Source organism: Neolamprologus brichardi, chromosome 6, assembly GCF_056152115.1.
Source record: "Neolamprologus brichardi isolate AB-2024 chromosome 6, ASM5615211v1, whole genome shotgun sequence".
NCBI classification, from domain to species: domain Eukaryota; kingdom Metazoa; phylum Chordata; class Actinopteri; order Cichliformes; family Cichlidae; genus Neolamprologus; species Neolamprologus brichardi.
In genome coordinates, this window is record NC_142109.1 from 12,460,342 (window position 1) to 12,486,603 (window position 26,262).

A 26,262-nucleotide genomic window follows, 5' to 3' on the forward strand; every position below is an offset into this window, starting at 1 on the left:
CCTCTATAAGTAAGCGGCTTCTATCTCCTGCTTTGCTTTTTTTTCTTCTAAGAAAAAACAAAAACAGACAAAAACACCTGTTTTCTCCAAAACTTTGAAAATATCACTATTATTCTGTGTCAAGCTTCAGCATTGTCATCATCAAACTGACAGGGTCTTGTCTCCCTGTAGGTCAGCATAACTACCTGTGCGCTGGGAGAAACGACTGCATCATTGACAAGATCCGAAGGAAAAACTGTCCAGCGTGTCGTGTACGGAAGTGTCTCCAGGCTGGGATGAACCTAGGAGGTAAGGAGTCACATCCTCATTACACATTTGCCCGGTCACTTGTCTCAGATGTGGCATTTAAGTCAGCCTCTGTTTGCTTCATAGAAATTATAAATGTAGGTCCGTATATAGTCACAAGAGGCCCTGGGATGCTGAGTCAGAGGATGTTTGTGTTTATATTATGTGTCTGAATATAATATGCATAATGCATCTACAGCAGGTGTAGCTCAACAATACTATATACAGTACAAGCTAAAAAAAAAGCCTGCAGACAGGTTGCAGCATTGTGTTATAAGGAAGTATGACACTGTATTTTAGCGGGGAAAATTTGTGTTATTTATTTATTTATTTATTCTTTTAAGTGAAATGTATTCATTTTTTTTTGCCACAGGCATATTCCAATTCAGGGTCACAGTGGAACGCGCGAAGCTAAAAGCACACTTGATAGATTTTCACTCCATTAGAGAGATTGAAATTACAAATGGTTTCCAATTCTACGCTCCCAAAGGGAAGTGAATTTCACCACAAATGTAAACACATAAAAACAGACTCTGCTTAAAATTGTACAGACACATTTTAGGATTTTAGCAATTTACTAGATAAACAAGGAAATATATGCATAAAGGCATATTGGATATTGTAAAAACTCAGGGAGGTTTCAGCACCTTAAAAATAGGATAAATAGTTTTAGGTTTACTAAACAATTAAATATTCACCAACTACTACTGAAGCCATGTAAAAGAAATTCTAGCTCTGAATGAATCATTATACTCTTTTTTTTTTTAAGGGATCTTTATAATACGATAACTTTTGATGGTATAAAAATGTTAACCTTCAGAATTACACCATAAGAATGGTCACTTGAATTGAACTCCTCAGAATAAGAGTGAAATGCCAAACGTTTTAAATGAGAGTACGACCTATTTTGTTATAAGGCCTATGATTTGAAGCGGTACATCCAATATTTGGGACAAAGTTTATCCAGGAAGCCGGCCAACCAACTCACAGTATAACAAAACTCACATAAACAGACGCTGATTAGAAAAATCAATTTCGGAAAAGGATTTTAAGATCCATTTTCTGTCCTATAAACTTCTGGAAGCTTACTTTTCCACAGACAATTTAATTTGCCTCTATATATTTCAGACAACAAAACAATATGAAATGGATGTAATAGTGAGTTGCTAGTGTATTATAGGAACAGAACCCACTTTGTTTTGGTGGGTATTATAACGGTCTGAGAGCAGACACAATGTTCACTGTCTGTGAAGAACCAGGTATACGGGGATAATAAGTTTATAGGTGGATGCAGGGGTGAAGCTGGATTTTAAAGCAGAATACCAGAGCGAGATAGAAGCCACAGTATTATAAAGTGTTAGTCATTCAGTCACATTAAACACTGCCCTTCAGCACAGTTCAGCACACGTGGGACTGGAAAATGGCACCAAAAAAGTAGTCAGATTACAGATACCCTCCAGTAATTAGCCACATACAATACTTTCACACCCAGCAATGTATCAGCACTCATAGCTTGAAGTAGTTTGAACAGCTTGAACACTCTTCTCTTTCTTCTTTCAGTATTTCTACGAGGTGTTGAAAAGCATCGTATGACCATGAGTCACAAATAAATAAAACTTAAGGTTGCCAGCAAGTGTATTTCTGAGTAGCAGCAGCGTAATCCATTGAAAGAGACTTCAGCTGTTTATACCTAATTACTGTATGCTGTGAAGACCAGTAAAGAAAGTTGACATGTTCCCAAAACTTAATAATAGACATATTTTTGTAATGCTCTTTTAATATCAGAATTTGTTTTTGTTTATTTGTTTTGTGAAGTTTGCCTTCCAGCCAACAAATATGATAATATTATTTCATGCTGTGTAAAATGTAAGTAGTCCCTTTTATAAATATTTATTCGTACTGCCGCTATAGCATCATTTACAAGAGACATGGGATCTGTACCATGACGCACGTTCAATCTGGAAGTCATCTGCCTTCACTTTGGCTACCACTGGTTGTCCTGGCAACATTAAGCTAGTTATCGGCTGATTCTTTTAACTTGGAGCATCTCCGTGTGAAAGAGGCAGAGTTGACCAGAAGCAACATTATCAGAATCATGAGTGAAGGATGAGTTGCAGTGATTCGAGCAGATAAATCAGACCACAGATGGATAACCCCTTAATCATGCTCTATTGTACAGGCACCACCAAGTTAGTCAGTTCAGCCCACAGCTACAGTAAGTGCAAATATGTAGAAAGCAACTATAAAAAACAACAAATTAGCATCATTTTAAAGAACTTTAAGAAAAAAGTAATGGACTAGCTACATGAATTTAAAGCAGCTCATGCAAATTACACCAACCTAGTGAGAGCGGAGAGCACAAAGAAGTAGCAAATTTGGTAACTGTATCAAATATGTGATATTTATTATCGTTAAAACAAACCTGAAATACCACTGAAAATTTAGCTTATAGACATTTATTTATTAGCTAAAGAGTAGCAACAGCTTTATGTAGCTCAACAGTGGTTTATACTAGAGATGGCACGATACCACTTTTTTATGTCCGATACCGATATCATAAATTTGGATATCTGCCGATACCGATATGAATCCGATATAGTGTGTTTTTTAATCAATAAAACTTTTTAATATCTTGCTGCATTTTGTATAAGTTTATACTCAAGTTTAAATAAATAACAACACTAAAGCTATTCTGTTATACCTGTATGTAAAAAATACACTGCGCCCAAAATATTTCATAGTTCAGCAACACTGATCAATCTAATAAACTTAAACCTGCTCCATCCTTCCTATTCTGGTATTTTAAAGAGTACTTAGCAGAAATATTAAGCAACCTAACTAATAGGGTTGCAAACTCCCAGCAAAAAAAAAAGGGAACCACCCCCCATCTCATGATGCTTAATCGATGTAATCAAATTTAATTTGATGCAGGGGGAAAAATGCACAGAAATAAATTATTTTTCAAGAATAATTAAATAGATTCAACATCTTTCTTCAACAGAATTGCAGACTGCACAGATGGTATCTTCCCAAAGGAAAAAGTACTATAGCTTACTAGGGTATATTAGACTTAACAGTTACTATATACAGTAATGGACTTCTATAGATTTTACATCAGATTAAAACTTTGGGTGTAAGAGTCAGATAATTATTTATTAAAAGCTAGACATTTTAAATGAGAATAAGAAAGAAAAGTATGTCTTTGTGCCCCCTTTTCCCTGTTCATGCCCTATCAGCCCCCCCTGGCTAAACTTTGCTAGATCCGCCCCTGCACAGTTACCAGCCGTCAGCTGCGTAGAAAAGGATCCTGGTGTACAAAGTAATATTAAATAAATTCTAACAACAGCTTATCAAGCTTAATAGTGCTGCTGTTGTTCAGCCGCTGGTTTCCTCTGTCTGGTGAGAAGTGGGCCAAAAACTAAAAAGAGAGACGGACTGGCAACAGAAAAGCCGATCAGCTGATCATTAAGCAGTTTCATGATTGAAGTAGCAGCAGAAGAGAGAGAGAGAGAGAGGCAGTCGCTCCATATATCTGTTGTTAAGCTTAACGCGGGAATGCTTTACAGACATTCAGAGATGAACTTACACACTTGCTTTACTTCTCTCTGGGAAAACTTCCTCGGAGATGAAATGCTGGTTTGCTAGCAAGGCTACAAATACACACAGCCTCTCTATATCAAGTGATGCATATTGCTGCAACGTGCTACGGTTATGAGCCGAGTTACGCCGTGTAGCAAGTTTTGTGAGGTGCTTTTTTGATATTTAATGGATCGGATTACATTTTTTATTTCTCACCGATATCCGATCCAGTAATTTGGGTCAGTATCGGACCGATACCGATACGTAATATCGGATCGGTCCATCTCTAGTTTATACATTTGGCAACAAGTGAAGCTCTGGTTTGATCCCAGGATGAGACATAAATCAGGAAGGAGTCCGGAAGAGGGAAAAAAAATCTGTCAAATAAAACAAAGGGGAACTACCTGCTGTGGTAACCCCAACAGTTTTGTGAGGTGTCGTCATAGACGGCATTGATTTTTATAGTCTCGATTGATGCCCCGAGATGAGCAATTTCACTGTCCTCGTCTTGGTTTGGAATAAAAAGAAGAAAAAAACAGACAGTGGTGAGGAGAGGCAGGTCTGTTTGTAAAACCAGTTGTTAATTGGCTAATGGCTTGTTAATCACAAGCAAATGAGCTTATTGTGGCAAATCCTCTTTTTGAAACATAGTATGACCTGGATTTACAAAATAGATGTAATATTTCATTCAGCATGAACCCAGAATGAGCAGAAAAATGTTTACAGATCAAGTCAGAAAGCTATTTTCCTACAGTGAACTATAGTACGGGAAGGCTCTTTGTAATCACAACTATCAACAACTAACTATGTGGTGGGCTTTGGGTAAAGTGCAGGTTGAAGGCGCTCATTTTTCCAACCGGAAGCTAGTTTTATACTGTCTTTGGGTATGTCTGCGAGTGCCATATATGTTACTGGTAAAAACAGCTTTGGAAGAGAACTCGTTATTGCTAAGAACAATAGGCAGCCAGGAAAACTAGCTTGAAGTAACAGCATGCAGTTACGTCTAGCAAGTGAACTCAGGAATCAAAAAAAGGTGGAGCGTTAGCTGCTAGCGTTAGCAAACAACATCCTTTTCTCCATGTAATTAATAGTCTGAGTAAAAGAAAGAGACTTGATATGAATTGGAATATTGTAAACACTCAATAGTTTACAATGGTGTCTGTAAATATTACACTGCATGCACTGATAAGAAAAATCTGTGTGCTGTAACAAAAAACAGTTATAATTGTGATAAGAAATGCAAAAGCTGACTGTTTTTATTTTTACATATTATCTGAAAGCAAACACATTTTTTATGCACTGAGAAGAAGCGAACGTGTCAGTAATAAGCAACCTCACCGGCTAATAGGAGTAGATAGGTGGGTGCAAGGATGAAGGTGTGTTCTAATATGTCAGAAGCAGCTATGTTGGTGTCTGATGAAATGTAGCACAACAAGACAATAGACACAAATTTCGAGGTTCAAGTACATTACTCGATTTCATTGAATCGGTCATGTAAAATTTAGACACAGATGAGACCAGACCAGAGCACATAAAACTACAAGAAACAAAACGGTTACAGTGTCTGACTCCAGTCAGATGTTATAGTTATGGTTACCCTCTGATAATGCACCTCAGGCCTCACCACAGGCAACAGTTGTAAAACCAGCAATGTTATCGCATGTGAGTATAGCAAGACACCAGTTTAAAAGCAAACAATTGTCACCTTAAGCATACATAGTTTGGAATATACATATCCTCTTTCTGTAGTGCTGAGGTGTTGAATGGCATCACATAACCGTGACTCAAAAATTAACTTAAGGTTACCAGTGAGGCCTCAGCTGTTTGTCCCCAATTCTGTTGTGATGACCAGTAAAGAAAGCTGCTGCATTTAAAACCGTTTTAATGAGGTTTGCCTGAAAGCTAACATTAAGGAAAAACAATTTCATGTTAAAGCAGTCTTTTTCATTTTTCTGGTGCTGGCAGAGCATCAGCTACAAGAGACCTGGGGCTGGCATCATGATGCAAATTGAACTCTGGGTTAGCCGGCTTTACTGAAACCAACATCTTACTGTTATTAAGGCTATTATGAAGCTGGTTTAAAGTCTTAAAGGCGCTTTTTAACTCCAGCTGTGAGCGCACTCGGAGCTGCCGATTTGAATCAGCATCGGAGTCGTAAATGTAGTGCAGCGTCCAGTGATGCACTGATAAATTTGATCGTGAGGACGGAATAAAGTAAGATATCGAAAAAGCAAAATAAAAACCACGTAAGCTGCACAAATATACTTATTATCAGGGATGCAAAAATGGACTCCATACAAAAGGTGAGGACATTGCCTGGTCAGAGAAAACCTGCTGGGGTGTTGATTTTAAAATGTAGTTAATGTAGTTTACATGCTAATAAACCAGTTCTGTCAATTATTATGGGTTAAAACAACTCTGGCTAAAACATATAAAAAGAACAGATGTGGGAGCTGATTAGGGACGACCTGTTTTTCACACAAGCCTTGAAGCTCTCTCTCGATTCCCTCAAAAAGATGCTGTTTCCTTCAAGCCTTGTATGCTTACATTAAAACTTGTTTGCTGTTAAACCGGCGTGTCTGCACATTTACACGCAACACATTGTCGGGTATTGCTCGTGGGGTTATTTATGAGCATGTTTGGAGCTGTTGATTAACATCTATGACAGAGCGATTAGAGAAGTATGATATATAATGAAAGAGTAATAACTGCAGGGGAAAAAAAGGTGCATTTTGCAAGTTGAAATTAAAAAATAGATAGACTTTTTTGTCTGGTTCCCTAATGATGAGGAAGCTGGTGTAAATATGTGGTGAAGCATAGCTGTCTAATGCACGATGAGATCAGTGGAACTGAAATGCTTCATTTATATTTGAGGGAATAATTTAACAGCGTGAGGGTTTTTGTTCTAGTAAAAGAAAACAGAAGGCTTTTACTGTACTTTCCGTTTCCAATTATCATCACAAAGACTCGCGTGCTAGTTTAAGCTGGAGCGATGAAGAAAGTGTGTAAAGACACTGACATTTTGGAGCAAACAAAACGCTGCTATTTAGGTTTCCCACACGAGATCATGCACACATTCCTCAAGAGTTGTCTGCCATATTGGACGTGATACAATCATTGGTTCAATCAAGGAAACATGTATCCCCCGGACTGACAAGTATAGGTTCCTGGAAGTTGGTGGCCCTGGCTAAGTCCAGACCTTGATGAAGGCCACAAGCCGAAACGCATTGGTCACCCAAAAAAGTTGTTCGCAAATACATTAAGTGTCGCTGGAGTCCGCACATCATTTTTTCCATGCGCCTTGGAAGTAGGTGAAGTTGTCCCAGAAAAACAATTGTGGCTCTGGCTAAGTGAAATTGGTTGCAGAGATGGTCCTACCAGGGGTTGGGAAACTCCAGGCCTCAATGGAGTTTCCCAACCCCTGGTAGTGTTCTGCAGTGTTCTGCAGGTTTTAGATACGTCCTTGATGCAACACTGCTGATTTAAATGGCTAAATTACCTTCTCAGCATGTCTCCAAGTTCTCTAGAGGCCTGGTGATGAACTTATCATTTGATTCAGGTGTGTTGACCCAGGGTCATATCTAAAACCTCCAGGAGGCCTGGAGTTCCCCACCCTTGCCCTACAATGAAAAACTATTTTTTGATTGCTTTGGTTGCTAGCACTTTGCCACGGTTGCCTTTAATATTAGGAAAAATGCTGAGCAACTGCAGCAATGTACTAGCAACCACAACAGTCCTTGCCAAGTCCTTGCCAACATCTTGGGGAATATCTTTTTTCCTACAACAGGTGGTTGCCAGGGGGTCATTGACCACTCTATAGGCCTGTGTTACTGGGACTTTATACTTTTTTTGCCAGCAACTTCCAGCAACCGCTCACAACCTGTTGGAAAATACTAATTTTTCACTCACAAATGGTGGTTGACAGATGGTTGCGGACTGGTCTCTAGTCCTGCGTGACTCGGGTCTTGTTCTCTTGATCCTACATCGTCACCATGATTGTCACACATGTAATATTTACATTGTCACACAAAAGGCCCAAGGAGTTAACATCACATGGTTACTGGTCAGATGTCCTTTATTGGTTAGAAGCTCTGTTTTAAAAATGAAAATCCTGACAATGAGACAGTATTAGAAAGCAAAATTCAGCTGATCTCTATAAACACGTTACACTTTAATACTTAAGGGATGAAAATGGAGAAAGAATAAGGAAGGTAAAAACCTGCCTATACTGCGAGGTTCTGGGGGAATTACTTCCCCAGAAGGAAAGTGTTACATTTCAAGGTATTACAACTAGCCATCATTATTGTCTGTCTGGCTAATGGCAATGTAATTAGGCTCGTCATCAGAACTGTGATGTATGATACACAATGAAACCGCAATACATGGAGATAAGGTGGTTATAGCAACAAAAGCATAAGGGCTGGGCTGGAGCCTATGCCACCTGTCACACGGTGAAAGGCTGTCTCTTTATGTCAGCCTTGTGATAGATTGCGTTCATGCTCAAATTCACACCTACAGTTAATTTAGAGTTACCAGTTAACCAAACAAACCTGGCTTTGGGAGGAAGTTGGAGTATCTGAAGAGAAGTCACACTGGCATAGCAAGAGTGCCTGTCAGGAATTTTTTATACCAGCAGTAGGATGGCCAGATGTCCCACCTTATGTGGGACCGCACAGAATTTTCATACCCTGTCCTTCGTCAGACAACGTCCCACATTTTGATTGGCTCTAGTTAAGTTTCAGCTTAAGTATTTACCAGCTGTGCTCCCATAAATGGTTGATTTTTGATATACTATGAGACTTTACACCCTAGACATGGCAGAAAGAGGTAAAATTAAACATGCTTATATCTGTTGTTTAAAAAGCTCCATGAGGAGAGAAGTTATGAAGGCTTATGTGACAAAATATGTTAGAGTTTTAAGAGAACAAAGAGAAAATGCCAAGAATCAGATGACCCCATATGAGCAAGAACTTGGCGACAGTGGAAATGAAAAACTCAGTTTAAGCCAGAAGAAAGCTCCAGCAGAAGCAGGCTCTGTTAACCTACTACTGACTAACCTTGATTTTAAAAGGAAATTAGAATAACACTTATATGATAGTATTGATGGTTTACAGTGCAGTGTAGGTGACTGTATTGCATCTTAATGTTTACCACCTTCCAAAAAAACTATATGATTGTGTGAGTAAACAGGAAATTGAACAAACACTTTTTATGTGATAGCAGCACAGCAGACATAAATGTTTGACTTAAGTAGTGCATCCTGTTGTATTTGCATTTTATTTATACCTATAGAGTGCCTGCCACATAAATAGAAAAAATACCACCATTAACACTGTTAATAAAGGCTCTTTTGTACCCCGCAGCACGGAAATCCAAGAAGTTGAAGCTGAAGGGAGTCAGCGAGGACCTGCAGGGCTCTAAGGATGGCCAAACTGCTACAGGTGGCGCTGGAGGCTACCTGTCCTCAGAGAAGGAGCTGAATGCCAGTGCTGCCAATGCCCTGGTGCCCCACAGGCCTGGGGTGGTCACACCTTTTCTGCCGCCCTCCATCTGCAGCGTGTTGGAGCTGATTGAGCCCGAAGAAGTGTACTCTGGTTATGACAACTCACAGCCTGACACCACTGACCACCTGCTATCCAGTCTCAACCGCCTGGCTGGAAAGCAGATGGTACGCATGGTGAAATGGGCCAAAGTACTTCCAGGTTAGTGACCATTAATGCAAGAGGGCTGAAGCCTAAGTGCTGTTTAGGAATGTTTGCTAGGAATGTTTAGGAATGTTGGAAAAGAGTGGAAGCAGTCCCGAAAGACATGTGTAAGAGAAGTAGGTTATATGTGCATGGCCTTATAGTTTAGTGCTAACAAAAGAATTGATATTCAGTTTTATTTATGGCTGAATCAAAAAAAAGTGGTAAGCTGGTAAAAATACCAGCCTAATAAATCAGAGGGGACTCTATATTGTAATTATGAAGAGGGGTTTTAATGAAGATAACACGCCAACATCTTCACTTTTGATCTTTTTCGGATAAAACACTGCCAGTTTTGTCAGAGCACCCAATTTTGATTTTAAATATTAGGTCAGGAAATAATTCTGCGGTGCTTCAACAAGATTAGAGATGAATCCGATTTTACCATTTCATAAAATCAAGATTAGGATTTCTTATAGAAGAAAAAAACAAACAAAACTAATTTACATCAGTGTTGCCAGTTGTTATGTGAACAGTTTTCTCATTAATTTTTTCATATACACCAGAGTACGGGAAGCTGAGAGAAAATAATGTTTGAGAAGGAATAAACACGTTCCCCTAAAATTCCAGTCAGTGGCAGACATAATGAAAGATGCCTCACAGGTAGCTCTTTGAGCCTGTTTAATTTGCTGTATTGCAAATATTTGATACCTCCACGGTGTCTGCTTGCCATATCCGGACATATAAATAGAAGCCAGACAGAAGGGTCAAAATGAGCACCTTCGACTTTCAGATATGCCCCCTGCCGGCATTCAGTTTACATTTGGATGGGGCAGAGTGACACGCAAGGCAACACGGGCCAGCAATGTCAGTAACAGCAATGTGCCCAGTCTCTTGTTATGTTAGTTATTAAGCACACATACTTTTCTGATGTTAACTTTAAAGCAGCCTGTAAAAACACACACACACACACACAGATCAGATGTAACAGTTTAGAGAAGACCCTCATAACGTGATATAAACTGACTAAACAGTGTTGACAGCCAGGCATTTGACATACCTTTCCCACAAATGTTTTCATACAAATCATTGTTTTTGGCAGATTGACACGCATATAGACTGAAATAGTCCCTAAGCCCTGATAAGTCACTTGGGTGTCCTTAGTTGGCCTGTGTGTTTCGGATAAGGAGGGGTTCCTTGCCTGAGTTTGATTGAGAGTTTGGCAAGTTTCCTATTTGAGTCTATTTTTGGAGCTCCGTAGATGGCATGCCAATATCTGGAGGCCTTGTGGGATTTGCATGAAACAAGAATGGGTGAATACTTCCCAGTGGTTATCATGTCTAAATAAAAAACTGGCACAAAACTGCTCGTTGTAGCACAGATACACGCCGCTTAATGCATAGACATGAGTAAACACACGCACGCTCGCACACACGTGGCAGGCTAGATAAAGGCCTGTTTAAGTTGCTGCTTAAGTCCAAATGCGTTAACTCAGTGTTCCTTGCTGCATTTAAAACGTGACGTTTTCTCTGTCTGCTGTGCATGTGTTCATGTGCGCTAGGTTTCCGGAGCCTGCCCATTGAGGACCAAATCACCCTGATCCAGTACTCATGGATGTGTCTGTCCTCCTTTTGCCTCAGCTGGCGCTCCTACAAACACACCAATGGACAGATGCTCTACTTTGCCCCTGACCTCATCTTTAACGAGTAGGTCCACACTTCCATATCTGCAATGTAACGCACACATGGCTCTCATGTTATTAGATCGTATTGGTCGTAACAGTTAGCAGGTAGCAGTACTGACACTAAATGTGTTAAGGCAGTGAGGAGATATGCCTTTTATCAACCATTTCAGTCATCTATTAAAGACATGAAAAAGCACAATTTGGTTTTTAGAGTAGTTAATTAGTCGATATAGTAATTGAGTGAACAGCCAGGCTTACACTATTAGTGGCTGGTTCTATTTCTAGCCACTCATGAAATGCTAATTTATGCATAAACATAAGGAAGTAAGCAGTGCATTTTGGGTCTGTGCTATTTTAAGCGTTTTATTAAGCCACCCAAAAGCTACTAAAAGGCCACAATGAGGTTTTGTGGTAATGACTTTCCTCTCAGGAAGTCAGGATGTACTTTAAACGAGGTCATAATCTCGCGCCAGATTTCTGGCACTTTACAAGAAAACACGTTTGTACTTTCTGATGGTCCTTTAATTGCATCAGGCACAGACCATCAAAGCCTGGCAAGAGCAGTCAATAGCCCAGTTGATCTGTGTTAATATGTTTGAAAAGGGGAGCAGGCAGAAAGGAAAGGTATGCTATATATACGCTATATATATATATATTTTTTTTTTTCTGATTGGAGCTGCAGTGCGTGGCCATTGATGAATTGAATGTTGTAGAATTAATCAAAGAGGAGAACGGTACCCTCTCTAGGCAGCCTGCTGTAGAGGAGCATGTTCAGTCAGAGGCTGCTTTAAAAGCTCAAACTAATAGCTTGTATAAGTCAATGTCACTGGGTCAGTTTGTTCCAAATAAATAAATACAGAGACACAAACAACCAAATAGGAGCACAAACTCTTTTGTGCAACACAGCTACAGTAAAAGCCCCTTTTTTTGGGACCTACGTGTTGTATCATTGTGTGCTTAGCTCACATCCTGACTTTCATTTAGCGCCAAATGAGACACAGTAGGTTAAGAATTGTGTTTCCTAATTTGAAATCAGTTTTAGGGGGAAAATCTTACGCTGTGATAGAAACCGAATGGCTTATGTGACACATTCAGCTCTGAATAAGTCCTAACACAGAGAAAAGATGTTTAAAAAAAACCTAATAGCACGAGTATAATGAATGATTATTAATCATTTATATATAAATATGTATATATATACTTTGCAGTTGCTGTGTTGGTTTCTATACAGCAGCCCTTCCCTTTGACAGATGCGCCTGGTATTAAGCTTGACAGAGCAGAGGAGATGTAGACTGGCTGTTGGTGGTGGCCTGGATGTTGGTCACATGCTTGCTGCTCTATCAGGGCAGCCTGGATGTCACTGCCATCCCCGTTGAGTCTTTCTGAGCGAAGGTGTTTGTGCGTGTTTGTTGTTGTTGTTGTTTTGAGGTCAAATATGGGTACACAGTTTGTCCATAACTTTTCGAGCTCCGGTCAGTCTTCAGGGCAGAGGACGGTGTCCACTTGTTTCTATAGCAACAAAGTGCTCATTGGCCTAGGGCATTAAAGCGTTTATTGAGCACCCTGTCCCCTCACTTAGCTGTCTGCAATTGAGTCTAAATACAGCAAGCATGGATGTTCATTTTACATTAAAAGCTATGTACATCTGTCAAATTTTGTCCATTATTATCAGTAAATTCCCGAGTCAGATCAAATCAATTGCCCTAGATTCAAACATTATAATGATAGAGTGCAAACAGTTGCTTTTACTTTGTAAAAATGTGGAAACTGCATGCATCATAGATGTATAAAAATTATTCTGCTTATAGCTGTTAATATATGAGGTGGCTGTGGCTCGGGAGGTAGAGCATAGAAGGTTGGTGGTTCAATACCTGGTTGCTCCAGTCTGCATGATAAAGTGTCTTTGGGCAAAATACTGAGTTACCCGTGTTGCTCCTGATCTGTTCTTCAGAGTGTGAATGTTCGATATAAAGCACTTAGATTAAAATTTAAAAAAGTGCTTGTGTGAATGGATAACTGTGACATGTCGCATAAAGCACATCTCAAATAGAGTAAAACAGTGCTATATAATCTATCCGTTACCATATTATATTTTTTGTTTCCTTTCTATTTATCTAACTTGTTACTTTCATTTGAATTTAAATTTTGCACACAGGCGAACAGTTTAACTGCTCAAAAACATACCTAAAGTCAAACAGCTGATCTAAACTTCTCTTTATTCTCTGTTATCAAGTGTTAACGACTCATTGTCCGTCCTTAGTGTGTAGAACTGTAGCCAGTGGTACAGCGTTATTTAAACTGCGCCACTGATCCCGTGGCTGCTCAGCTGTCAGTCAAACACATATAAGAGTCCTCCCAATGAGCCCTTGTGATGCATCTGCAAAGGCCCTTTTGTGAACTTTTAAATTATATTAACAAAGTTTTTGAGGAATTATGTTGACATTGATATTTGACAGTTTGAAAAAAGAGAACACTAATTGTGATTTCATTTCAATTCTAAATGATTTCCTTTGTCCTTCTCTTGTGAGCGAATATATTTTTGGGAGCTTCTCGTAGCTGAAGGAGACTCTGAACTCTCCTTTCTCCTCAGTCTTGTGCTTCTTCCTTTTTTGCCTTAGAAACAGAGAAAGAAAAGGAAGAAGACAGACACACAGAGACACAGAGAAATTGGAAAGCAAGAGGGAAGGAGAGAGATTGCTGCTGTCTTCTTTTTTCTTCTCCTTCTTCTTCTTCTTCTGCTTCTTCCCTCCCCAAAACCAGGCGCTCATTTTGGGCAGTGATTCAGCAAAATTGATTTCAGGAAGGGAGTGAGTGAGCGCGCGCGAGAGAGAGGTAGCGATAGAGAAAACGTGTGGAGACTTTAGAAACTCCAGCCCAAAGTTGTATCAAATGATATTACACCGCACTTCGCGAAACTGCTCACATACACGGCGCTGCACAGCGGGGAAGCGGGCGTGCTCAGACGTCACAGTTTATCAGTTACTTAGCGAAGCCGACAGCTGCACAGTAAATACTATAAAGGCGTTGCGTGTCTTTTTTTTTTTTTTTTTGCGCTTTAATGGGAATATTATGCACCCATTTCCAATCGGCTGCTCCCGGTCCCCTCTACAAAATATTACATGTAGTTGTTATCAGAATAAGTCTCCGCCCGCGCTGCCTCTGTAATGATGTGGTGTCACTGCATTGTGGTTAAAAGTCCAACCTCTTTCAAGTCAAGGCGCACCACTTGCATTTAATTACTGTAGTCCTGATGCGGTGGTGATTTATAGCAGAGTGAAGTGGCATCCAAAGCCAGAGAATCTGTGGCATCTGCAGAGAGTGTTTCTGATTGGCTTGTGCTTTATCTCTTCAAGTGTTTCTTGCTTTCCTGTTTTTTTGTCCCGTTTCTTTGTGTGTGTGCGTGTGTGTGTGTGTGTGTGTGTGTGTGTGTGTGTGTGTGTGTGTGTGTGTGTGTGAGAGAGAGAGAGAGTTGTGTAATGTACCCAAGATGATTTTAGCGATAAAATGTGTGTGAAAGAGAAGGGGAGTGAGACAAATCAACGCAACTGGTGTATTTTTGACACTCCGGTGCACAGGCACTGATGCTGATTGGTAAGCATGCACATACGTACTTAACATATGTTTATGTGTGCCATTTCTGCCAACATGGATGTGTTTGGAATTACACACAATTTTTCAAATGTGTGGGGGTTTTTTTATGGGGATTGGGGTTAGATACGGGGTCTGCTGTAGTCTGCCGCAGCTTTGGAAAACTGGTGCATCTGTGCTGTGAGACCGTTCGCAGCGCTCTGCAATCTGCAATCTGGGGGGATTTGGTATTCTGGTCTTAGCCCAGACTGGAAGGATCCTCCTCTGCACTGTGTGGAAACACTGTTTCACTGGACTGAACTAGTTTTGGTAGGAACAGAGCGAGGAAGCCTGTTAGTGAGTTAGTATCGACAAAAATAAATAAATAAATAAATAGAAATAACCAGTGAATGAACTGAGAATAAATGTGAGCCTGTACTGGGGAAAGGAGTGTAACAGAACACTGACACAGTTGCTAGTTATTAATTTCTTTATTTTTCTGCCTGTCTCTCTTCAGGGAGCGCATGCAGCAGTCGGCCATGTACGACCTGTGTCTGGGCATGAGGCAGGTGAGCCAGGAGTTTGTGCGATTGCAGCTAACCTACGATGAGTTCCTCTCCATGAAGGTCCTCCTGCTTCTCAGCACAGGTAAGCAGTGGACTGGAAACCTGCCCGCACTCCACTTACACCTGGCTATCATAGACTCCACACTAATAATCGAGGCATCTGTTCAGAACCACTTTGGACCTTCCTAGTACCTCGCAACACCTGCCACATTTCATGTGCGTGACTCAGCATTCAAACCGTAGGGTCCCGGCTCCCAACATTTCCGCTGATGCCAAAAGTGCCCAGACGAGATGAATCCGATGTTTTGTGAACCCGGGAATGCTGACGGGCATCTAACGCTTTCTTTGTACTGCACTGTTTCGTTGGTGCTTTCAACAGCGTTATATAATACAGATGGACAAATCCCAAATCTCTTTGTTTTCATTTTATGTTGTGACCTAAAAAAAACCTCCCTCATATTTAAGGATAGCGAGTGAGGCTTTAGCAGAATCAGACTAAGAACAGTCAGCGTATGTCATTGTTGCGATATAAATCCCCCCTCGCTAACTTTAGGATCACAATTAAAGGCGTCATGATGTGGATTGCTACAGCCTGAGTCAAACTGCTTCTTGTTAACCAAAAAGGTTGCCATCTCACAAAGGAAACGTGGCGATGAGGTGTTTTCTGTTCAGTTTCACCACACACCTTCGAGACACCGTTGGCAGTATCTGCCTTCCTGGCGCCCACGGTTCAATTCTTAGTAATTCTTCAACAGAGACAAAGAGTGTGAAAAATAGACTTGGTGTTGCAGGCACCTGTGGCAAAATGCAATGTATGCAAAATGAAAGAGAGATGGTGTCATTTCTCGGTTGTGCTCTGGTTTATTTTCCGATTGCTGCTTTTTTTGTTGTTGTTTTTTTTGCCAAGGATTAACACTTGTGTCGCTCAGTACTGAGGGTCTCACTGTGATACCACCTCACACACACCACCACTACAGCCTCACAGAGAAGATACGTTGGACCAAGTTGCTCAACTGGAAACCAAAAGTAGCCTCTGTTTTTTCTTTTCACTGTGACAATAGAGTGAGTGGCTGTGGTCAAGTCAATAGTAGCAGTCTATCAAAACTTTACTGTCCGCACACACACACACACTTGAATTAATGAAAAGGTAAACACAAAGCTTTAAACCACACCAGAGACCTGATGCAGTCTTGCATTTGTCTGTGTAGGGTATCGATAGATGTGCCACATCCAGAAGGGCACAGAAAGGCTGTAGTGAGCAATCTCATGTTTCCATATAAAAAACTTGGCGGTTTTTTTTAATATATATTTTTACTGGACAAATTTATTTATTTAAATGAAAACTTTTTCAAAAACTTTCAATTAAGTACATCTACTAAAATACTTAGAAATCTTGATAAAGTTGTACTTTTGTGAGTATTGCAGTTTTTCTTACAAACATTGTACATTATGCTCCACAGTCTGTATTTGTACTTGACAGCTGTAATTACTTATTGCTAGCAAAATACACAGAAAGAATATAATACATGCAATACAGATTGATATATATATATATATATATATATATATATATATATATATATGGGTGTTGTTGTATATATATATATATATAACAACACCCAGCACGCCCCTGCGGGCGGTTTATCCTTCAAGCTCGGGTCCTCTACCAGAGGCCTGGGAGCTTGAGGGTCCTGCGCAGTATCTTAGCTGTTCCCAGGACTGCGCTCTTCTGGACAGAGATCGCCGATGTTATTCCCGGGATCTGCTGGAGCCACTCGCCTAGCTTGGGTGTCACCGCACCTAGTGCTCCGATTACCACGGGGACCACCGTCACCTTCACCCTCCACATCCTCTCAAGCTCTTCTCTGAGCCCTTGGTATTTCTCCAGCTTCTTGTGTTCCTTCTTCCTGATATTGCTGTCATTCGGAACCGCTACATCGATCACTACGGCCGTCTTCTTCTGTTTGTCTACCACCACTATGTCCGGTTGGTTAGCCACCACCATTTTGTCCGTCTGTATCTGGAAGTCCCACAGGATCTTATATATATATATATATATATATATATATATATATATATATATATATATATATATATATATATATATATATATATATATATATATATATATATATATATAGGGGTGCAACGATACACAAAATTCACGGTTCGGTTCGGTTCGATACTTTGGTGTCACGGTTCGATATTTTTTCGATACAAAAAAAATGTTCATGCCTTTTTATTAATTTGTCATTTATTAAATTTTCACGGCACATTCTGCACCACATCTCTGTGCGTTCATCATTTGTTTGAAGCCAGCTCACCTCCTGCAACCACTTTTCCTAGAATACACACTTCTTTTGTGGTTCGGACTCCTGACATTTCTTTGGAGGTGGAGGAACACCAAAGTAACTGCTTAAAGGAGCTTCTTCGACATCTTTAAGAGTTCTAAACAAATGTCTGTCCTCCTCCTGAAAATCTTATGTATGCAAACACGCGTTGCAACTTCTTATCTTGTGCGCGTTTTTTATTTTGACAGCGAATGCGCACCTGCGGACCACTTATGTGTAGACCTGGTTATTTAGCTCGTCATATTGCAGCCACAGAAATTCTTTTGTCCATGAAACCATGAAGCTGCACTTTCTTTTTGCCTTATAGTCTGATTTGTCATAACTTTTCCGTTTTGTGGTAAGCTTTTCTTTGGCTGTCACTTCTTCACCCTGACCTGTCTTATTTGGCTCAGCAGAGCTAAAATATATATCCTGCTGCTTTTACACACGCATTCACATAATGCTCAGCGATTCTCTGCGCGATCAACCTCTCACGTTTAAGCTTGCTGCGGGAGATTTCACTTGTCATGTTTGCATAGTAAGCTAACGATTGATAAGACGATGCCAGAGGAATTGGTGCGCAAATTATCATCACTCACCAATCAGTGCTGTCGCTCTCTATACACAGTTCGCGCGATTGCAAAGTGAAAGCAAAAAACAAGCGCAAATTCAAACGCGATTTCAATATGTCACATATTGACAGTGGCTCATCGATGCCAATGACATAATTACCCAGCTACATTTCCGAAAGAATGCAAAAGCATTGACATATATTTTTCCTTCCTACGATAGGCCGACGAGCAGAGCAGGGCAGCCCGACTGGAAAAATCGCTAGCGATTTTGCGAGCCCTGTATCTGATTGAGGAATCACTCATCTTTGGAAAAGAGAGTTTATTACAGAGAAATGTCTCTTTCCAAAATAAAAGCTATACTATACGCTTCTTCTGGGCTATATTCTCAGCAGCATATTAAACATATCAGGTCCCCATAAGGAGAATCATGTGCTAACGGCTGTCTAAATGACTCGGTAAAGTTTGTATGCGTGCTTGTTGTTTTTGTCTGCTTCCACTTGTCTTTGCACTAGGATGCTATCGGGTAAATGTGCAGTCATATTCGTTGTGTTCCCACTAGTGCTGTCAGCCTTAATCTGAAATGAGGTTAACGCCACAACACGGCAAATCTCCGTTAACGAGCTACCGCGGATCGCCCATGTGTGGGGCTGGACAGCGTCAACACATTAACGAGCTAACTGCGCTAACACACTAGTTCCCACTCATGTAATTGAGCATTGCTTGGCACATCTGACATACTGTTTTACTTTAGTCCATGACTCGCTTACCTTCAGGGTCATACGTCACATGAAGACCAAAATAGTTCCAGAAGCCAGATCTGAATGAGGGTGGGGGAGGTTCAATTTGCCATGTTGCAACGAGCTTAATTTCTGTCTAGCTAGCTTGCCCTGCGCTCAGTGAATCTGTGTTCGACTACTCCGCCTAGGCTGCACTGTCGAGCGCAGATCCACTGAGCGCTCAACACAGACAGCACCGTCAGAAGGAAAGTTGATAAAATAAATTAAAAATGTTGTATTGTTCGATACATATGCGTACCGAACCGAAAGCACTGTATCGAACGGTTCAATATCGATACGAGTATCGTTGCACCCCTAATATATATATATATATATATATATATATATATATATATTTGTCTGTCTCCAGTTACAAAGAAAAGGATTATCAGAATGTAACCAGCACAGAGGCCAGAGTCCAAACACACTGGTTCATGTATCATGGATGCAAGGCATGAAGAACAACTACAGTGGACAGTTTTAGCATATTTTCAGTGCTAATGTCAATAGCGCAAAGAAAGTGTAGCCCACATTTCTTCAGGTTGTACCGAATAATTTTGATCCAGCGGGAATGCTAATATTACTAAACTGTATTTCTATAGCACCTTTTCAAACTGGAGTTAGGTGGCTGGCAAAAAAGAGAAACTACAAAATGAGAACATTTACACAAGATAGACCATAATGTGTTATACAAAAGCAGCGAAACAAAGTTTGATTTTTGAAACTGAAGGGCTGATTGAGCACTTTGAATGCTTTAAGTAGAGCCTTTAAGTCTTATCGACTTATCGTCGATACAGATATGTGGTGTTTTTAAATCACTAAGCATAAACAGATTTCCCAGTTATTTATGAGTCCTTGCTAAGATAATGTGAGAGTTCAGTTTGAAAATAATCTTGTTTTATTGCCACAACAAGACGTGGATGACTGTTGTATGCCCTTCCCGACTCTGCCCAGATCAGCTGATTGTTGGGTTTCTTGAAAACATTTGTTGCCAACAGGGAAGTTGCAGGGTGCAAATTATGCAACATCAACCCTCATAACATGGTTCAACTTTGTTTTTCCCATCTCTTTATCTAGCACAACACAAACGATATGTATATATATATATATATATATATATATATATGTGTATATATATATATATATATATATATGTGTATATATATATATATATATATATATGTGTATATATATATATATATATATATATATGTATATATATATATATATATATATGTGTATATATATATATATATATATATATATATATATATATATATATATATAATCAGACATCTCTGAGCATGAGCAACAACTCTAGTTTTGTTTGTGTTTCACTTCTAATTGCTGTTGCTATATTTGTGTCACGATTGTGTACCCATACTTTATAGCAGGACATATATGAAGATATGTTTAACATGTTTTAAAGGTGTCTTTCCGTTGCCTTGACTTGACTCTTTTTTCTTTAACTTATTTAATTTTTTAGATATACACATAGCTAATATCAGTTGAGCTCTAGCTTTAAGCCCTGAGTGTGGAAACTGTGACATCTCCCGATTCTCTGATCTGACAGCCTGGGTGCAGAATAAGAGGTTAAGAGTTCTGAAATATAAAGCAGAAAGATATTATGCAGCGATTTCCAAGAAATCAGTATGTCCTTAAATTAGATTCTGTCACAATTGGGTAGCCGGTTTAGTTCTGGAGTACTCTGTTCATGAGTGTTTATGGGTGGCGTTGCTGCCGTGCTTTGCACCAACTGTAAACTGGCAGCTGCAGCATAATTTAAGGCATCTATACACTCTATTTAATATACTTATATGCTTAGTTAAGTGAGTAGTGAATACTTTGAATTTCATTAAAGTGTTTTTTTAAAGTATTGAATAGAAGGGAAGTGAAGTCTACAAGTATTTTAAACATGCACTGTACTGCGATGTAGCAGAGGAAGGCCGATTTTGGCTCTATAGCTCAGCGACATATGGAAGAACAAATGTGAAAGCGTTTCCCTGAATATAAACTCTGAAAGAAGGAGAGCTCTAACTGGACTTTAACAATGTGGATGTCAGAAGAGAAGAAGGAGCGAGGCGATGCGGAGAGAATGAGAAACCAAAGACGGGAAAGTTCGATTTAAAGAGTGAAAACACTCTTTGGAGTTGACGGAGCAAGGGTTGGTGAGAAAGAGACAGGTGCACAGCTATGGGGAGAAAGAAAGCGAAGACAAAGGGAGTGGTGGGATGGCGGAGCTAGTCCTTCTGTTGCCGCGGCCTCCCTCTCCCTCTCCTCACTGGTCCTCTGGAGGTTTTCCAGAGAGCCCTGCTGTACTTAATAAAGGCCAGTCAAGCACCAGGCATTGCTCCAAGACCTGCTATTTTTCTCCACTTCCTTGAAACCCGGGCTAGAATTTTGAAAGCGAGGGTGTGGATAAAAGAAAGTGGGATGCAGAATCAAAACAGGGAATTTAAGATGCTTCACAGTTAGCTCAGTCTGCTGCAGTTATTGGATTTAGTCAAAATATAACATTCAAAAATGAGGGAAGGGGAGGGAAGAAAATAATCATTCAATGCTTCGTCTTTCATGTCTATTCCAAAATGATGGAGTGACTGTACTGTACGGAGGTTTGGCAGAGCACTTGTGGGTAATTTCAAAAAAAGTCTATTGCAGGATTTTCTGAGGCGCTGTAGGAGGCTCACTTAGTTACCATCATTCAGATATAATACTCGGGCCTTGTGGAAGGAGTAGCGGGAGAAATGTTTACAGAGGAGGTGTCAGAACTTGTCAGCTGAGCAAGTACTACATAGTCACCGAGTTTGCGAGTGCCTTTAGGCTGCTTTGCAAAAGGGAATGTGTGTGCTGCATGGAGAGAGAATAAACGAGTGAAACAGACATGCGAAAAGGGATAAAGGGAAAAGAGACAAGGGCTGTTATTCCTCTATGACCTTGGCTAAGGTTTCAGTCAGCCCGCGGTGTCTCATGACCCTGTTTGGATTCGGTACAGTAGCAGCGGCCTGCTTGAACCGGTTATGCTCCTCACCTCTACAAAGATGTAGATAAAGTTGATGATCTCAGTCATTTGTTTTCTTTCCAAACCGTCATCTTGCTTCTCTCCAAAATGGCTCCGGAGCCTCATTCCAGATGGGACAAGTGTGTGTGTGTGTGTGTGTGTGTGTGTGTGCGGAGCTGACTGGGGCATTTTGTGTGACACATTTTTGACTAAAGTAGTTACAATCTCAAATACTGTGTTCCTTTTATTGCAGCTTGTTTTTTTCCTGTTGCATAATCTTTTAATAAATATTTATTGTCATTCAGCACTTTCACCTGCTTTATATTGCAGTCATAATCAGGACTAGCTGCAAACTTGGTTACTATCAGGAAGTAAATCGAAACCAAGAGCCACCCTGTCAGTTAGGCATGTAGCTACCGAGAGCAGGAAGCTGCACGTAGTTTGGCACAACGCATGCTAAGAGCATCTTCTCTCGGCATTAGATATGCGCTGCTTCCTTTGAAACACATTAAGAGAAAGAGCTGTTCGGTGGTTGCGGTGCACAAGGTGCAGCGTCTTAACTCCCAAAAAAGAAATGCAGCCCAGTTGAAGTTGCTCTCGACCTGCAGCAAAAATCAATTTGACATCATTTATAGTGGTATAAATGCCCTATTTTAGGGCCGGTCATGGTACCGCCCCTGAATGCCAGGTCAGTTTCTAATCAGGGTGTATGTGGGTCAGTGGGAGAAAAACAAAAGGTCCAAATGCGACCAAGGGTTTTAGCACATTCTCATCATGTCAGCCATGAAATCAGCACAGAAATCACAGCACCAGGGTACAATCTGTTTTCTGGAGGTGATTGTGCCTAAAAGTATGATGAAAAGAATTACATAGAAAGAGACAAGAAGGAGCACACACACACCAAAATACACACTCTCAAAGATCTGTTTTAAAAAACCTGCAATTTTGACTGACAAGATGCCGGCTTTGCCTGTGGCTGTTCACTCTGCAGAATTCAAACAAGCCCTATCAGCTGATCGTTGTTGTTCATAAGATGTTTGGAGCTTGAGGCCAGCAACGTGTTCCTATTGAACATGTTTCAGTAGGTAATTAGGTTAACTAGCAACAGGTCATTAACAAGATTTGGGGAAAAAAAAGAGCTGTTCTGAGAGGCTGACAGTGTTTCAGATAATGAGGGGTTCACCAGTGTGTAAAGACTGTGTCATGTAGTTAAAAAATACAATTTTTCAAAATAAAAATTGTAAAGAATTTGGGGGGATGTCATCATTTACAGTGCATAATATTGTAAAATGATTAAAAGAAACTGAATAAATCTCTATATGCAAGTGACAAAGATGACAACCGGTATTAAATGGCCATGATCTCTGAGCCCTTAGTCACCAGTGTATTAGAAACACATAATTCTGTAGCAGAAATCACTCCATGACCTGAGCAACATATTTTTGTCTGTGCATTTACAAAACTCATCATTTAAAAGAAAACACACACACACACATGTATATTTATATAAAGATCCAGAAACACTTCATTTCTCATCCTGAGCTAAATTAAGAGGGACTGAAGTGAAACAGAAAGCTGTCATTTGGTTTGATATAAAAAAAATTGTTTAATTCTTTGTGAAAATAACAGATGCTGCATCCTCCAGGCTAAACAGGAGATGAACCATCTGGTTTGTGAATGACTGTGCAGTTCAAAAGCCAGTGATGGTGGAACAGAGTTAATTATTGCACTTACCATGTGTAACTTGCACATCTGTGAAGGCACCATTAATACTGACATATTTTAGAAGTATCAAAATCAACGTGTCATTTTCAAAACACACTCGACCTTCCAGCAGCTTTTATGTTGTATTAATTTGAGGCCTTACTGTGTTGTAAAGCATCATTTTTTGATTTTGGCTTTAGGAAAACTAAAGGTGTTGCCTTGAAGAGCACACCTGATTTTTAAGCTTTGAGAGGTGAGATGTGTCTTTGTATGGCAGCAGCAGAATGTTATTTAAGAGGTTTAGCAGGCATGCATACAGTCATGTGAATAAGAAAAGACAGCCTCTGAGGTTTTACATATCAGGACATGATACAAATAAATATATGAAAAGAAACTGTTTTGGTAAACTCAAGCGAAGAATACAAAATTGAAAATTAAATACACTCTTACAGCTTCTTTCGGAACAACAACAAATCAGACTCACTCAGGTTTCAGTTGATGAACATTTGGAAGGGATGTCACGAGGAAGGATTTTCTCTCTAAAAAGGCACTTTTAAGGCACAACTTAAAAGGTTGCATCCGAACAAACAAGGTTTCTCAAACGGTGTCATTTGGACAGACAAGACTAAAGTAGAGATGTTTGGCCAACGTCCACTGTGCCACATTTGGTGAAACCATCAGCACAAACACCTCATGCCAACTGTCAAGCACGGTAGTGGAGGAGTGATGATTTGGGCTTGTTTGGGAGCCATAGGTCCCGAGCACCTTATAGTTGTTCTGCTGTAGTATAAGTATTCTAGAGTCAAATATGAGGCCATCTGTCCAACAGCTATAGGTTGGCCTAGACTGGATCATGCAGCAGATCAAGGTGTCCAAGTCCGGACCTCAACCCTGATAACAGTCCTGTGGTGGGACTTCAAGTTATTGCTGCTTAAGATGCTTCTACAAATTGTTGAGTCACGGGTTGTACTCAGTATTGCGCACACCGCTTTTGCAGTTTTTGCTTACTTGTGTTAAATAAGTAATGGCACAGTGAAATATGTTGTGTTGTTTTTGTTCATCTCAGATTGTATTTAAATCATTTTAGCTGGTAAGGCCTTGAGGCAACTGCTGTTGTGATTTGGTGCTATATAAATCAAATTAAATTGAACTGAATAGCTCGTTTTCTAAAACCCCAGGATGCATTGCTTTTTTTTATGTATCCATGACATGATCCTTTGCACAGGTGGGAAGACAGAGTGAGACAAAATGATACTGTAGATGTTTAAATGGATCTTCGTGGTGTAATTACTGTGTTTTTTTCCCCATTATTATCTAGATTTCTAATAGACCAGTTTTTAACTCTAAGTGCCACAATCCAAGTCATTATTATGAGAATGAAAGGTTGACGTTATTTAATAGCTCCGGGCGCCGAACGTTGCGTTTAATAAATTAGGTTTGGCTAACAAAATTATTAGGCCCTTTAAATTACATAAGCACCATTGTTTCCTTTTCTGCTCTCACTGTTTCTGAGATAACTTTGAATCAATGCCTTTCACTATATCTGTCATCCTTCATGAACCAGCTGCTACACATGGAAACTAATTACTACTTGAAATGGTGAAAGTGGTTGTAATGAGTTGCTAAATAGGCTCAGGTCAACAGCACAGGTTGAAAATGTGCAAAAACAGGCTACTGTGTGGGTGTCAGAGCATAATTCACTAAGCACCTCTAATTACCCTTAACACAGTTACACATTAAAGGAACATACCGCGGGATGTGCATGGCTTAGCCCATTACCTGCAAATCATATTTAACACGCATGTTCCAGACATTTTTAAAATGCGTCAAATGTTTCAGCACGACAGGAAAATCAATTCAGAAACATGCGAGACAGGAAAACAGTCACAGTTAATTAGTAATGTGCTTTGTTTTGAGCAGAGTAACTATGAATGGTTAAAAACAAAAAAAACAACTTCCCTTTTGGTGTTTTCAAGAATTCTCAAACAGCTAAGAATGAATGTTGTAAAAAGCACAACCCGACCAACATTGTTTTTTTGGGGGGGGGGGGATAAAATGAGTTGCATGTGAAAGACGGATGCAGCCGTTGTCGTGTCAACTGCTGATTACTAAAGCTGTTTTTTACAACCTCAAGATGAGCTTTTTTTTTTTCTATCACCATCGTAGCTTTTGAGAAACCAACCATCACACGGGGGTGGATCTGACTGTGAAACTGCATGCTCAATGGCTGATGACTCGTCACTCGCACGGTGAAGAGTACCTTACTTTATCCTCCTTTTTCACTCTACTGGCTACCATCATTTACAAAGTGATCTTCATGTTTTACTCAGTAACACTTAAAACTAGTGATTGATGTCATCACAAAAGTGCTTACTGAGGTCACGGTGACTGGGAGCGGAGGAGCAGGGAATCTCTTTGCAGCTAGTGGAGTTGCCCCCTGCTGGTCATTAAGAAGAATGCAGGTTTAGAAACTTTCACGTTGGCTAACAGCATGTGATTGACAAGTCAGCAGCCAAT

At 40.0% G+C, this 26,262-nt stretch overlaps 1 protein-coding gene across 3 annotated transcripts in view; it reads left to right on the forward strand.

The window, feature by feature from the left end:
- Nucleotides 1-26,262, forward strand: part of nr3c2 (nuclear receptor subfamily 3, group C, member 2) — a 91,767-nt gene that overhangs the window by 57,451 nt on the left and 8,054 nt on the right. For 2 of the 3 annotated variants that reach the window (XM_087841701.1, XM_087841702.1), the window contains exons 4-7: nucleotides 172-288; nucleotides 9,228-9,566; nucleotides 11,110-11,254; nucleotides 15,317-15,447. In XM_087841701.1, coding sequence (XP_087697827.1) covers nucleotides 172-288; nucleotides 9,228-9,566; nucleotides 11,110-11,254; nucleotides 15,317-15,447 — 732 coding nt within the window. Of the gene's footprint in view, nucleotides 1-171; nucleotides 289-9,227; nucleotides 9,572-11,109; nucleotides 11,255-15,316; nucleotides 15,448-26,262 lie in introns of those variants that run through there. The other variant, XM_087841703.1, reaches the window with a different exon arrangement.